The 13,296-nt window shown below is 39.9% G+C and overlaps 1 protein-coding gene across 4 annotated transcripts in view; it reads left to right on the top strand.

The window, feature by feature from the left end:
- Positions 1-13,296, top strand: part of PTCH1 (patched 1) — a 68,224-nt gene that overhangs the window by 48,461 nt on the left and 6,467 nt on the right. For all 4 annotated transcript variants that reach the window (XM_075526483.1, XM_075526484.1, XM_075526482.1 and 1 more), the window contains 7 exons: positions 1,073-1,215; positions 3,274-3,457; positions 4,985-5,265; positions 6,803-6,940; positions 8,427-8,569; positions 11,530-11,629; positions 13,013-13,267. In XM_075526483.1, coding sequence (XP_075382598.1) covers positions 1,073-1,215; positions 3,274-3,457; positions 4,985-5,265; positions 6,803-6,940; positions 8,427-8,569; positions 11,530-11,629; positions 13,013-13,267 — 1,244 coding nt within the window. The remainder of the gene's footprint in view (positions 1-1,072; positions 1,216-3,273; positions 3,458-4,984; positions 5,266-6,802; positions 6,941-8,426; positions 8,570-11,529; positions 11,630-13,012; positions 13,268-13,296) is intronic.

Below are 13,296 nucleotides of genomic sequence, written 5' to 3'. Positions count from 1 at the left end.
AGGTATTCCCTCCCCCTTGAAGGGTGGCAAAGAGGAAAATAACAGTTGAGAGTGAATAGGTGTTGGCTGTGATCTTTACATGTGCTGGCAGCAGATCCCACGACTTGTATTAGCTGCACAAGTTGAACAGATGGAACAAATTGACAAAATCGTGTTCACTCACGCTGTGCTCGAGGAGCAGCTGAGTTGCTGTTTGAAGTTGAAAGTTTGAGTGTGATTTTTTTTCCCCCCCCTTGTAGTGGAATTTCTGGTTATATCGTAGAAGCTATTGCCTCAGTGCTCTGCAGTAGCCCAAAACAGTTAATGAGAGCGGTGTGTGTCCTCCTCTGTGGCTCAGTGCACTTGGCCAGGGTTTTGGGTGAGGCAGAGGGGAGTATGAAGAGTGTTTCCCTTCTAGATAACGGACTAAATGCCTCCTCTGGTTTTAACACCATGGTAGGCAGTGAAGTTGGACCAGGGCTGAACTCAGCCCTTTTCTGTTCTGGCACCATCCAGGTCAGGGCAAGACTTCAGCTTTGTTTTGAGGAGGGTGCGTATGAAAGAGGTGATAAATGCAAATATGCCTGTGGAGTTTTGAGTGTGATGATTCTGGAATTCTGGTTCCTGAGGAAAACCACACTCTTTCCCATATACTTCTCCAAGCAGAGTTGTAGATTGCTCTCAAAGGCTCTGAGAAGGTTGCAGGACCAGAGGGTCCTAATCCCATCCGAGATCTCCTCTTTGCCTTGAGGGGAAGCTGGTTTACACCAGTGCACGTTGCATCTACAGCTTGCTAGCTCAGCTTTGCTGGTCTGCGCCATATGGGAAGACCCTGGAAGCTTCTCCCTTGCACTTCCCTGCTTCCCCTGCCTTCCTTTGGGCAAAATACTGGACATGCGACTGGTACTTTTACCATCCCATACACTGACAGTGAATGAGGAGCCCCAACTGTAGGAGACAGCCGGTGGATAATTTTCTTCCTGATTCAGCTATGAAAAAGAATTATTATTCTTTCTTCCTACTGAAATTTGTTTCTAAGAGTGATTGCTTACCTGCTTGTTCTGTCTTCCCCTTACCTCCCTTAACTCTTCAGGACTTCAAGATGCATTTGACAGCGACTGGGAAACAGGGAAGATCACTTACAATAACTACAAAAATGGATCCGATGATGCTGTTTTGGCTTACAAACTCCTGGTACAAACAGGCAACCGAGCAAAGCCCATTGACATCAGCCAGGTACTGTATCAGAGTCCATACTGGTTTATACAGGAACACACAAGTCATCAGGAGTGGGGGGAGATGCAAAGAGCATGTTGTAGTCTCTTTTTGCATCTTGATGAATTGAATGCCTGAGTTACACCTTACTGCATGGCCACATTGACTTTGCTGAAGCCACTTGTTAGCTGCAGCCTGGCCTGTGTTGCAAAGTGTTCAAAATTAAAACTGGGAATGCCTGCCCTTGATTGTTACTGGTTGGCATGTGTTCGGTGCTGCTCCTGTGTCAGACACACTCAGTTTCCACTGAAATTGTTGTGAAAAATGCTTTGCTGCATCTATAGGTAGATGGATTCTGGTTCTATGCCAGACAGAGCCAACGTTAGCCTTGTTGCCCTAAGTGGCGTTGTTGCTGATTTGAATCAGATTGCCTTATAGGGTTGACCTTTGCTCAGCTTTCTGCTGTGGCTTTGAATCTAGCATTTGCAATTATTTGGTTAGTTCCTACTGATTTATGCAGAACATAACATTTAAAAAAGATGTTGATGAATGATACTGGAAGGGGACTGAAATCGTTACATGCTTTATCATATTCTTGTACCATCATCACTAAATACAGCTATACTGTTGTAGAACTAAGAATGGCAGTTGTTTGAGCTGCCTAAGCAGAATACGTCTGAGGTTCTTTTGCAAGGTTATCACAGCATATGACTAAGCCGTTGGTAGGTGGAAACACATTAGATTTGACTCCTTACACTAAAATTAGATTTCAAACCTCTAAGAAGAAATTCAGCAATAACCTAGCTTCTCCTCTCCTAGAGTCATCATTGACTTGCTCTGCTCTCAGGCAGAAAAATAGGCTGTCTAATGAGTTTCTTGGCAGATCTGCTTGTTGTCTTTCTTCTTTTCCTGGCATTAAAGGTGACAGATTTACGGAGTACATTGTTCAAAGTTACTATGGTGTGTGTAAAACACACTGCTGTATAGCAACATGCAGCATGCTGTCAGGTCTGAATGAAGCTTCAGCTATGAATTAAGCAAAGAAAGCGAGTTGAAGAGAAAACCTTTAGTGAGATTTTGTTTAGCAAAGTGTACCAGGTACGCTGTGGAACAAATGCGATTGGACTGCAGCTGCTGATATAATTTCCTGTGCCTGGGAGGGAGAAAAGTGTGGTGCACCCACAGGGGCTGAGCGCTGTACTGTGCAGTTCCAGAGACAGCTTGAAGACATACAGTTGTTGCATATCCTGTGGACTAATTGAATCCAGATCCTTGGAATCCAGCTTTTTTTTTTTAACGGCTGTCACTGTTGTTTTTCATTTCATTAAAAAGACCTGAAACTGGAGCCGAGCCAGAATTTTAAATAAACAAAACAAAAAACCCCAGTAATACTTTTCACCCACAGAGTCCTCTGTCAGAGCTCTAGCTGTGCAGGATTTGGCTACAGAACCCTAGAAGTGTGTACCACTGCTGTTTACCCCACAGATGCATTTGCCCACCGTGACCCAAATAACACAGGGCACTCGTCTGCTTTCTTGACGCTGGGCATTTTCTGAATACATAGGTCATAGGAGGCAAGTGTTAGCAAAATTTATACAGATGTTGTTTTATTTTTATAGCTCTCCTCCATTTACTGGGTGGCATTTCCTTCAGTGTTAACAACAGAGGTTAACTGCGCACAGACGTGTATAGGGACTCTTGCCAGGTTTTCTTTCCTTTTCTTTAAATATGTTTCTCCAACTTGGTTGTTTTTCACTCTTGGCTGCAGGCTTTCAGAATTCGGATTTAATTGGTTCAGTCTATTCTGCAACCGTCTGCTGCTTTAGTGGTTATTGTAAATATTATATGAGTACTAATTTATAAATAACCACTTTCTACTGTCACTGTAGTTTTTTAGATTTTTTTTCATTGTCGAACAATAGTTTACTGATAAGTCACTTCAAGTGAAGATTCATACTCTCTTGCTTTTCCCCTCTTATATGTGTGTTGCATCGCGAGGCCATTTGTTGAAAGCTTTACAGCAAGAGCCCTGAAAGCAAAACTCATTCTGAAACACTTCTTATTTTTTCCATTTTGCAGTTGACTAAACAGCGTCTGGTGGATGCGGATGGAATCATTAACCCGAATGCTTTTTACATATACCTGACAGCCTGGGTTAGCAATGACCCTGTGGCCTACGCTGCCTCACAAGCCAACATCCGGCCTCACCGCCCAGAGTGGGTCCACGACAAAGCAGACTATATGCCAGAAACAAGGCTGAGAAGTAAGTAGCATTTCATCTTAATGTCTAACAGTTTATACAAGTGGCCCCGCTCCTTCCTTCAAGAACCAGTAACTCTGTAGTTGGCTGATGCTGCACAGGGCTCAGAAGCGTAAACAGGACAATATATTGTGTTACCTTGTAATCTTAGGAGACCCATGCACCATTGCAAATGTGGCACCACTGCAGGGTTTTATCATGTTGAAAAATAAATTTTTAGAGCTTTAAATGGTTATAAAACTCACAGTAAGCATTGCTTTCTAGTGTCACCTGATAGTTCTGTCTGTGAGAGAAACCTGGAGATTGCATGAAATTCCTGCCTATGTCATTCTGAAATTTCATCACAGAGATTATATCATGTTAATCCTCAATTCTTAATACCTAAGGGAATTTTATCAAGTTAGCTCATATGCTAAGCTACCAACACTGATATGGTACAAGAGCTACTTATGTAGGGGAGCAGTCCCATTCCATTCCATTCACTGTTTTCCTGAGGAACAATGCCAGTTTGCATTGCTTTGCTTCAGCTTTCAATTTATTGGAAGGATTGCTAGTTGGACACCAGTGGCGAAGGGGAGAGGGCATATAGGGGAGGACTGGTGCGCTTGGAAATGTGATTGGGTAACCAGCTAGCCGTGCTTCAGTGTGTCCAAACCCTAGAGCTTTGTGGCAGTCAGCCAAGTCTTGTCTTAATGAAAATTTATAGTTGAGATTATAATAGGGCAAATCATGTTTAGCAAGTCAACTGAATGACCCTGCAGGGTCTGGAACACACAACGGCAGTAACAAAATGCTTGTTGTGGAGGCTTTTTTTTTCTTGTCATACAGTAGACTTAGCATTACACTCAAAAAGAAGTATGGAGAGTGTTGGTTTGTCAAATTATTAAAGGATAAAAAGTTTGTATTTCCCAGTAAACCATTACTTTTATATTAGGGTTTTTTTGCCAGTCATTTGCATCAGTAACAGAACATAGATTTCTGAATCTGACTTTCAGAATAGTCAATGGAAATATTAAAAACCAACCAGCTTGATTGAGCATAATTTTTTTTCTAATTTCGTGTCAGTAGACCTCAGTTAATCTCAGGGAAATGACCTTTGATTTCAAAGTAACTGCACTTGCATAAAAGAAGAGCATTTGGATAAAATGTTTAAGACTATGTGATCTTCTACTTTATATTACAGTTAGGGATTTTTGGCGAGGTATTCAGTAAAAACCACTATAGCACTGATGACGATTAAATACATATATCGAAATGTATCTGTTAAATCATATAGAATTGTTTGGGGACTTGATGTAGACTGTGTTAATCCCATTGCACTGAATGATAAAATATAGTAATCACCTCTACTGCTTCAGCTTTCAATTTATTGGGGTGTTTTTAAAATGTCACTTGTTCCAAAGAAGTAAAATTTAAATTCAACACCTTTAAGCATTTTGCTGCGGAGAACAAAGTGTTTTGTTAATCGTTGCTCTCTGTGTATCTTCTTCTTTCCAAACACACATTTTAACACTGCTGTCTTCTTCCTAGTTCCAGCAGCTGAGCCCATAGAATACGCTCAATTTCCTTTCTACCTCAATGGATTGCGTGAAACTTCTGACTTTGTGGAGGCTATCGAGAAAGTGAGAGCTATCTGTAGTAACTACACCAGCCTGGGGATCGCCAGCTACCCAAATGGTTACCCATTTCTGTTTTGGGAGCAGTACATTGGGCTTCGTCACTGGCTCCTCTTATCCATTAGCGTGGTTTTGGCTTGCACGTTTCTGGTGTGTGCCCTCTTCCTCCTAAACCCCTGGACGGCTGGGATCATTGTAAGTTTATTATAAGGGTCTTTGTTGAAGTCAAATTCCTTTCAGCATAGCTCTTGCCTTAGTCGGGAAGGTTTTGTTTATGTCTGGGCCTCTGGTGGAGTATGTATATTGCATCATTCATTATATATTTATTCAACTTGAGGGGGTAGGGTTCATGCTAAAGGTACAAACCTTAATAACCTTAATCCTTTGGCCACCTTTTTTGCAGCTTTAAAGGTTTCTTAGAAAGGTACATAAACTTTTGCCCTTTCTCAGATGCACGCTAACATGAGAATTAAAGACGCAGAGGAAAATTAAGAGCTTTATTAAAGTTATTTCTAATTATTTATTCCTTCTCCCCTTTTATCAGACATAGTTATTTTTCAAGGCAGTTGCTTGTGACTAAGTTGCCTGTAAATTTTCCTACTGATTTCTGAATACAGTCTTTCTGGAAAAACTGAAATGGTTAGGTTGTACGGTACACACTGTGGAAATAGTGTAACTGAGCTATCAAGGAGGAAGAGCCATAAAATTATAAACTGAAGAGAATACTCCTCCATGCTTTCTGCAAGGCACCATAAGCCTCTCAGTAAACATTCAAGTTAAATTGAATGATGATGTTCCTATGTTTAAATTCCATGAACTATCGTATGGTTTATAAAATGCCAGAAGTAGAAAAGCGTAAAACAGTTACTAGTTTTTGTAATGTACATTTATACGACAGGTATGTTAAAAGGTAAATGTTTAGTCTAGAATATTTTTCATAGCACTTAATCAAGCAATTTATGTTATTACTCTTGATTCATTAGCTTATAAAATCATTTATTGTAGTGCATACTTTTTTCCCTTGGAAAAGGCATTTATTTTCAGAGTCCACTATTGCTTTTATAAGTATGTCTATCTTTTTTTCCTGCTTGGCTTTAGCAACTTTTAAAGTTGATTCTACAGATTTCCTCCCCTCCCTCTTCCTCAGTTTTTTTTACAAGGTAGATGAAAGAAAAATAAAAGCTTTCCGTTAGATTTAACTGTTCATTTTGTCCCTGTCAATCCCTCCCAAGTATCTTAAAAGCTCAGAGCCCCTCTGTAACCTGAGACTCATCAGCTGATTATGGCATTCACTTTCTTCTGGGCTTTAAACCTACTCAAAAGTCATCCTCACTTATATTTGCAGTTCTACAAAAAGAATTCTAATACAGGTAGTTGAAAGTTACTTTTTCTGGAAGGATTGTCCAAGAAAGAGGTGAAAAAGAGAAAATGTATATTTTAGGGGGCATCCATAATAAGGAAGAATAAATCGTTTTTAAGATCACTGATAAATTGTAACCAATACAAAATTGATGCTTGGTCTGTTAACTGGTTCTTAGGAGTATAATTTAAACTGGCTCTTTAGCAAGTTGTTGCCATTGAGCACAACAAGACAAGGAAAAGTGGCTTGTCTTTGGGCATATAGTATGGCTTTGAGGAGTATGTTTTATAGTCACCATGTTGTTTTGAAGTATCTTTCTCTTCATTCGTCTGGAGTACAAGAAGTTACTAACAGCTGTTTGAAATCATGTAGGTGGTGGTGCTGGCTCTGATGACTGTGGAGCTGTTTGGTATGATGGGTCTAATTGGAATAAAGCTGAGTGCAGTGCCTGTGGTTATCCTGATTGCTTCTGTTGGCATTGGCGTGGAATTCACTGTTCACGTTGCTTTGGTACGTAAAATCAGGAAGCTTTTTCAAAATATTTTAAAATAAAATGGTGGCAATGTTACGATCACAAATCCTTACTTAGTTTCCTGAGTCAGTGACATGATTCTCAGAAGGAAATTGGTCACAAACAGTTTTGTGTGCCAGTCAGTTTGTCTTGATAGAGTGACCTTGATGAAGTGCTTCCTAACTATTGAGTCAGTTTCCCAGGAGATAAGAGGGGATACATTACCTGTGGTACCTAGTTGTCCAAGTGATGCAAATATATAGTCAAAGCAGAGTTCTTAATGCACCTTACTTCAATCTGGACTCCCCTGGTCTTTGTCTGCAGCCTCACTGTTGTTGCCTCAGTGCTATGTAGGTGTTTGTTCCCTCTTGCATGTAGATTCTATGTCTTGTAGAAGAGAAGCCTTGAAAGGAGATTTTCAAGAGGAAAATAGCTGCTTGAGCTCGTATCTTAACAGGCAGTAGAGAATTTGCCGAAAAGAGAGCCCTTATAAATCACAGGAAGAAGGTCAACCAGGTTCTTGTCTTCTTAAACCGTTAAGTTTTAAGACGACCGTAAACAGAGAAGACAAATTCATACAAAACAACAGCATTTGAGTGTTCTTGATACAGCTTGTTTGCTAAGGAGTTGGAGGGAGAAAGACACTTCACTAGTCATACTGTTGCTCAGGCAACTACTGTGTTCAGCAGTATTCCTAAGGCAATTTTATATATATAGGCCTGCTAGTTTTGAAATAGTAGAAGTTGCAAAAACATTTATTTTGAGTGAAAAAGAAGTGTTTAAAAAAAAAAAAAGGCAGCACACAATCTAGTGTTACTTCATACCAGTCCTGTTAAGTATGCTGACAACTTTCCATCAGTTGGGCGCTTACTGTGTGTAACATCTGATGGTCTGGAGCCTCGGACCAGTGAAAAGAAATGCACTGTACCAGTGGACAGTTTTGTGTAAAGGGACAGAAGGACCTGATGTGCTAACAAATGCTGCTGTGGGTGTCACCGTGTACCTGCACTGAAGCTAACAGTCCTTGGTCTGTGGCAAGTGTGTGGGAAAGCCTGCATCAGTATCGGCTGTTTTTACAGCAAACTTCCCATGATAGTCATGGGAGCCGTGGCCACGCGGGAGCGAGAGGAGCAGCCCTGTAATTTTGACACCTTAAGTGCTTTCACCATGAAGTGAATTTTTTGCAGGTGGTAACAAGCAAAGCTGGAGACAAAAGCCTACTGATGCAAGCAGGCGTTGTTTCCAAAATTCTTACTATGGTCTGACTCTGTAATCAGTGCTTACTCTGGTCGTGTGACTTCACCAGTTGCTATGTGGTATGACTGCAGAATCAGGCCTTCTCTTGAAGGTTAGCCAGCTATAGAGATACTTTCAGAAACTGTAGTTTGAATTAATTAACTGGTGAAAAACTGTGCATGCTATGAGAGGGGCTGTTTGGAAGGTTGTATGCATCTGTCTAATGAAATTGATTTTGTTGTTTCACAGGCATTTTTAACTGCCATAGGAGACAGGAACCATAGGGCTGTCCTTGCGTTGGAACACATGTTTGCGCCAGTGCTGGATGGGGCCGTGTCCACTCTGCTTGGAGTGTTAATGCTCGCAGGATCAGAGTTTGATTTTATTGTCAGGTAAAGCATTTGTGTGTGTCTTGACTTTCTTTTTAAAATAAGTATGCTTTTAATTTTTAGTCACTTCAGCGTATCTGTCGTTTTATTACTATGCATGGTGTGTCAAGCATGCTTACATCACAGTCCTGCTTTGCCTCTGTTTTATTAACTCCTTGTTACATGCTAGATGTGGTAGTGTTTCCATTGCTGGTATTAAAATCTGTTCCAGGAAAATCTGACACCCAGCATGAAAGAACACAAAAATGGCCCTCTTTAGCAAGGTTTGCTAATTCTGGGTTTGAGTCAGTGCAAAGCACTTAGTATTGTCCAGTATTAGCTGGGTTTGACCTTTAACCTCTAGGTCCTCCAGACTTCTTGTATGCACAACAACTTGCGCGCAAAGGACACATGAACCTACAAACAGTGGTGCAAGTGACTCTCTCCGGGCCTTCTCCTTCTATCATTATGTGAGGTTTACAGCTATTTATAACAGGGAGAGGAAAAAAAACCCTGTTGGGGAGCTGGGGAACCATAAGTATGAACACAGAACTTCATATTAAAATTTTGTAAAGCAACGTCTGAAGGCCCTTCTGTTTAGAACTACAGGCAGACTGTTTCTCGTGAATTTAATTAAGAATGTGAATTCGTCAAGTATGAGAGGAAAGCAAGTTTTTCGTTGAGGGGAATTTGAGAAGTGCAATGAAACAGATCCTATTTTATTCCAAACAACCTGTGGAGGTCTGCAAAATGGCTAATCTTAGAAGTAACACAGGTTCTTTGTGGCAAACTACAGCACGAAAAAAAAAATAATCCAAGCCCTAAAATGGAACTGAGGTAGAACTGGGCCAAATAAAAATGCTCTGAAAGATGACTTAACTACTTAGGTAGACATAAGCTGGATAGATGACTAGACTTAGCTGACATCCATTTGACAACAAGAACAACTAAATGTCAGAGGCAGGAACTGAGAGAATGGCTGCTAAATCTCATCAAGATTTTTTGTTTATGTATGTAAGAGATTTGAAGAAAGCAGGCAGTTTGCAGTTAGACCTCATGAAACCTACATGAGGATTATTACTATACAGATACTGCATGTCCTGAAATAGAATTTGTATTTTTTTCCCCAAGTCAGTATTTTTTACTCTATATTACTAGTGTTGAAGAAACAAGGTAGAATTATTCTTTTAGGACATGATCTTGTAAGGGTTGGAACACTTTGACATATAGGTTACTTTATAGATTTAACCTAAATTTACAGGGGTACATTTGGTGTTCTACTTTCTTACTTAACAGACGAGATACTGGCAAGCATATTTTTGTGTCATAGCAAATGGAAGATCGTAGCAGCCCTTCACACCAAATTTGGATTGGATGTTCTCTCAGTTTATAAAATGAGCCTTTCAACTTTTCAACTTACGTTATTTTACTTTTTTTGGCCATCAGTTTCTCATTTTCTGCCACAATCTGACTTTAGTTTGCCTTGGTCAAAAAATAAAATAAAATAAACTATGGGAGCCTGAGCATTGTTATAGTGGGTGAAGAAGATCCCAAACTTCCGGAAAGCGATAGATTAGTCCAACAATGTGGAAGATTAAGTAAATTAACAGACATTGTATACGCCAAGTGGTCAGAGCTATAATCCTCCTGTTTATCCTAGCGTTAGATGGATGAGATGCAAATGTTTTTAATGCCTGTTGTTGATCTCGGTCCCAGTATAAAGTTCTGGTGGTTTACGTTAGTAGAGTAGATTGGATTGCTGATTTTCGCTAATGCAGATCAGAAATTCCCAAATGTTTACAATAGCAGGATATTTGTAGTTTTACAGGAGTCTGATATATTTGATCAGATGTGGAAACAGGGAGGCAGTAAAGTTTGTTGCCAGCCAGACAATGTAATCAGCAGACCCATTAGTAGCAAACTTGCCCTCCGTTCTTCTCCTTTGCCTTCTCCTCCAGGAATTTACCAAGACTGGGTACTTGAAATCATTAGTTACAACGCAGCCTTAAGTTTAGTCTAAGCCCCAGCTGTGCCGAATACCAACTAGCAAGGCTTTCCTTTTACTGACAGGTTTACCTTGGTATTCATGAAGGATCCCAGACCTTAGCCCTCAGTGGTGGGAAAGGACAACCACTTGTGCACTTTCCTCTCCTTCCATAGTACTTCAGCCTTTATGTTTGAATTGGCTGACGCAAAACAAGAGTATTCAGAGATGCTAAATTGTTCAACAAAAGATTAGCCTGCAATGCAGCTCTGCCATTGTGGAGCACTCTTACTCAGTACAATGCTGAAGCTTACTATAGAATGGGCAGCATTTTCTTCGCAGAAAGCGGGTTCCTGTGTTGTAAAAGGTTGCAATTCGAGCTATTTGGTAAAACTGGAACTCACAGAATTCTAGGCGGAAAGTTGTGATTAATGAACAGCAAGGGAAACCCTTACCTGATACACTGGAGATTTAATTAGAGATTCTGCTGTAAGATGCAGAAGCATTTCACAGTGGATTAGCTGCTGGGAGAAGAGGGCTTCTTTTCCTTCTAGGCTAAATTGTTTAAATTCTACACCCTTCACTTCATTTGTTTGCTTCTGCTGGGTTTTCACTAATGGGGGCCCCTTTTCATTGTATTTGTGCTTTCAATCCATTCAGCTATTCACTGCACATTCCATATTTTTGTGTTTGTGTAACACATTTATGAATAACATTACATGCTTCCAGATTCTGGGAAATTAACAAATGTAATTTTTTTCTTTCCTTTATCAACTAACACTTTGGGTTGTGGAATGTAGCTTCTTGAATTCAAAAGGTAAAAAAACCCCTATATCTATATATGGAAAGTGATATAATTATTTAGTACAATGTTAGTAATATTTTAGATTTAATTTCATCTATGTATTATTTTATTATATTTAGGAGTAATTTTTAATCCCTTATTTCTAACAATATTTGTGGCTATTCTCTCCCCCAAACCTCTTACACCCTTCTTTAGGTATTTCTTTGCTGTTTTGGCAATCTTAACTATTCTGGGAGTTCTCAATGGATTGGTGCTGCTTCCTGTTCTTCTTTCATTCTTTGGACCATACCCTGAGGTCAGTAAAATTAATGGTGAACAGAGGAAATAATACTATCTCTGCACCCCTGCTCCCCCAGATTGCCCCCCTTTTTTAGAAGCTCTTTATTTTTTTAATTCTCTTGGATATTTTTAGTTTTTGTTTCTTGCTCTAGTTTTTTTTAATCTTTATTAAATGTGCTGTTTGTTAGTTAGTTGATATTCTTTTACTTATATTTTTAAAGGTCTTTTTTATAAGTATTGTAGTAGAGGCTGCAATCAGCAAACTTGATAAAAGTGTAGGATTATTTATGCTTTTAAAAGCATAATGTGATATGCAAACTAGTCTGTAAAATAAGGATTTTCCCCAATATTCTGCAAAAGACAGTTTGTTTTGTTCATATACCTTCTTCTTTCCTACCTCACTGCTTCTGTTGCTTTCCTCAAAATATTTAACTGAGCAGACCACCAGGAAGGCCTGTGTGGACCAACATACACCAGTGGTGGTCCACAGACCACACCTTGATAACCATGACCGGTCTGCCAGAAGGTCCCCCCTGTCCAGTCGCCCCTCCCTGCAGTATGCTTGTGGCTCAAGCAACATTTTTGATGGGTGGAAGGCTTCACTTAGATGTTGATGACTTTACAGTATAAAGCCCAAGTCCAGCAAAAAAGGATTCACAGATACCAAATTTGTATTTGGTTGTTGATTATTCATTACCTACTCTATAGTTAAAACAATTACTGGGTTACATAGCGCTATCTTTATCACATATTAGTAGAATCAGCATCCTATGCTTCACGTGTCTGTATATATGTGTGTGTGTGTACAAGAATAAAACACAAGGTATGTATACAGCACTAGTAATATTTCAGAAGTATTTATTTTTTTTAGTATTAGTAAAACAGTTTTGACAACAGTGTGTAATCTCTTATATTCCTAACTGTATACATGATCTGTCTGTTACTCAAGCAATATATATGTGCATATGTTATTACCACATACGTTGCTGTTATGTGTGTGTCCATCTCTCTTTGCAAATAGATGCTGAACCCTACTATGCATACACATTTGAGATGATTTTATGAAATCACTGTTAATGTACGCTGAAGGGGGAGGGAAGTCCCTGTATTATTTTTTTATTTATAAGTGCAAGTGCATGCACACACACACATACGTGCTCTTCCTGAGACGATACCCAGAAGAATCTGTGTAATCCTGTTTATGTACATATGCACAGATGGAGATCATGTCTCTTTTTCTTTCATTAATTTTTTCAGTTCAGTATAAAAGTTGATCAGAAAACTGGTGCCAAGGTTCTCGTGTCATGGGGGGGTGTATTTGGCAGAACGTTTCTGTCAAGCACTAATGATTAAAAGGGTGATGCTAATTGAATGTTACTGAATGCATTGTCATTATCAGGTTTCTCCAGCCAATGGACGAAACAGATTGCCCACACCATCTCCTGAGCCACCCCCCAGCATCGTGAGGTTTGCACTGCCACCCGGGCACACAAATAATGGGTCAGATTCCTCTGATTCGGAGTACAGCTCTCAAACCACAGTGTCCGGCATCAGTGAAGAGCTTCATCAGTATGAGGCCACGCAAGGCCCTGGGGCACCAGTCCATCAAGTAATAGTGGAAGCCACTGAGAATCCTGTCTTTGCGAGATCCACTGTAAGTAGCTCACATATTGACTGGCAGGA

The sequence above is a fragment of the Mycteria americana genome, chromosome Z (genome assembly GCF_035582795.1).
Source record: "Mycteria americana isolate JAX WOST 10 ecotype Jacksonville Zoo and Gardens chromosome Z, USCA_MyAme_1.0, whole genome shotgun sequence".
Taxonomy (NCBI): Eukaryota; Metazoa; Chordata; class Aves; order Ciconiiformes; family Ciconiidae; genus Mycteria; species Mycteria americana.
The sequence above is the reverse complement of the archived record's forward strand: the minus strand, read 5'-3'. Positions and strand labels throughout refer to the sequence as shown.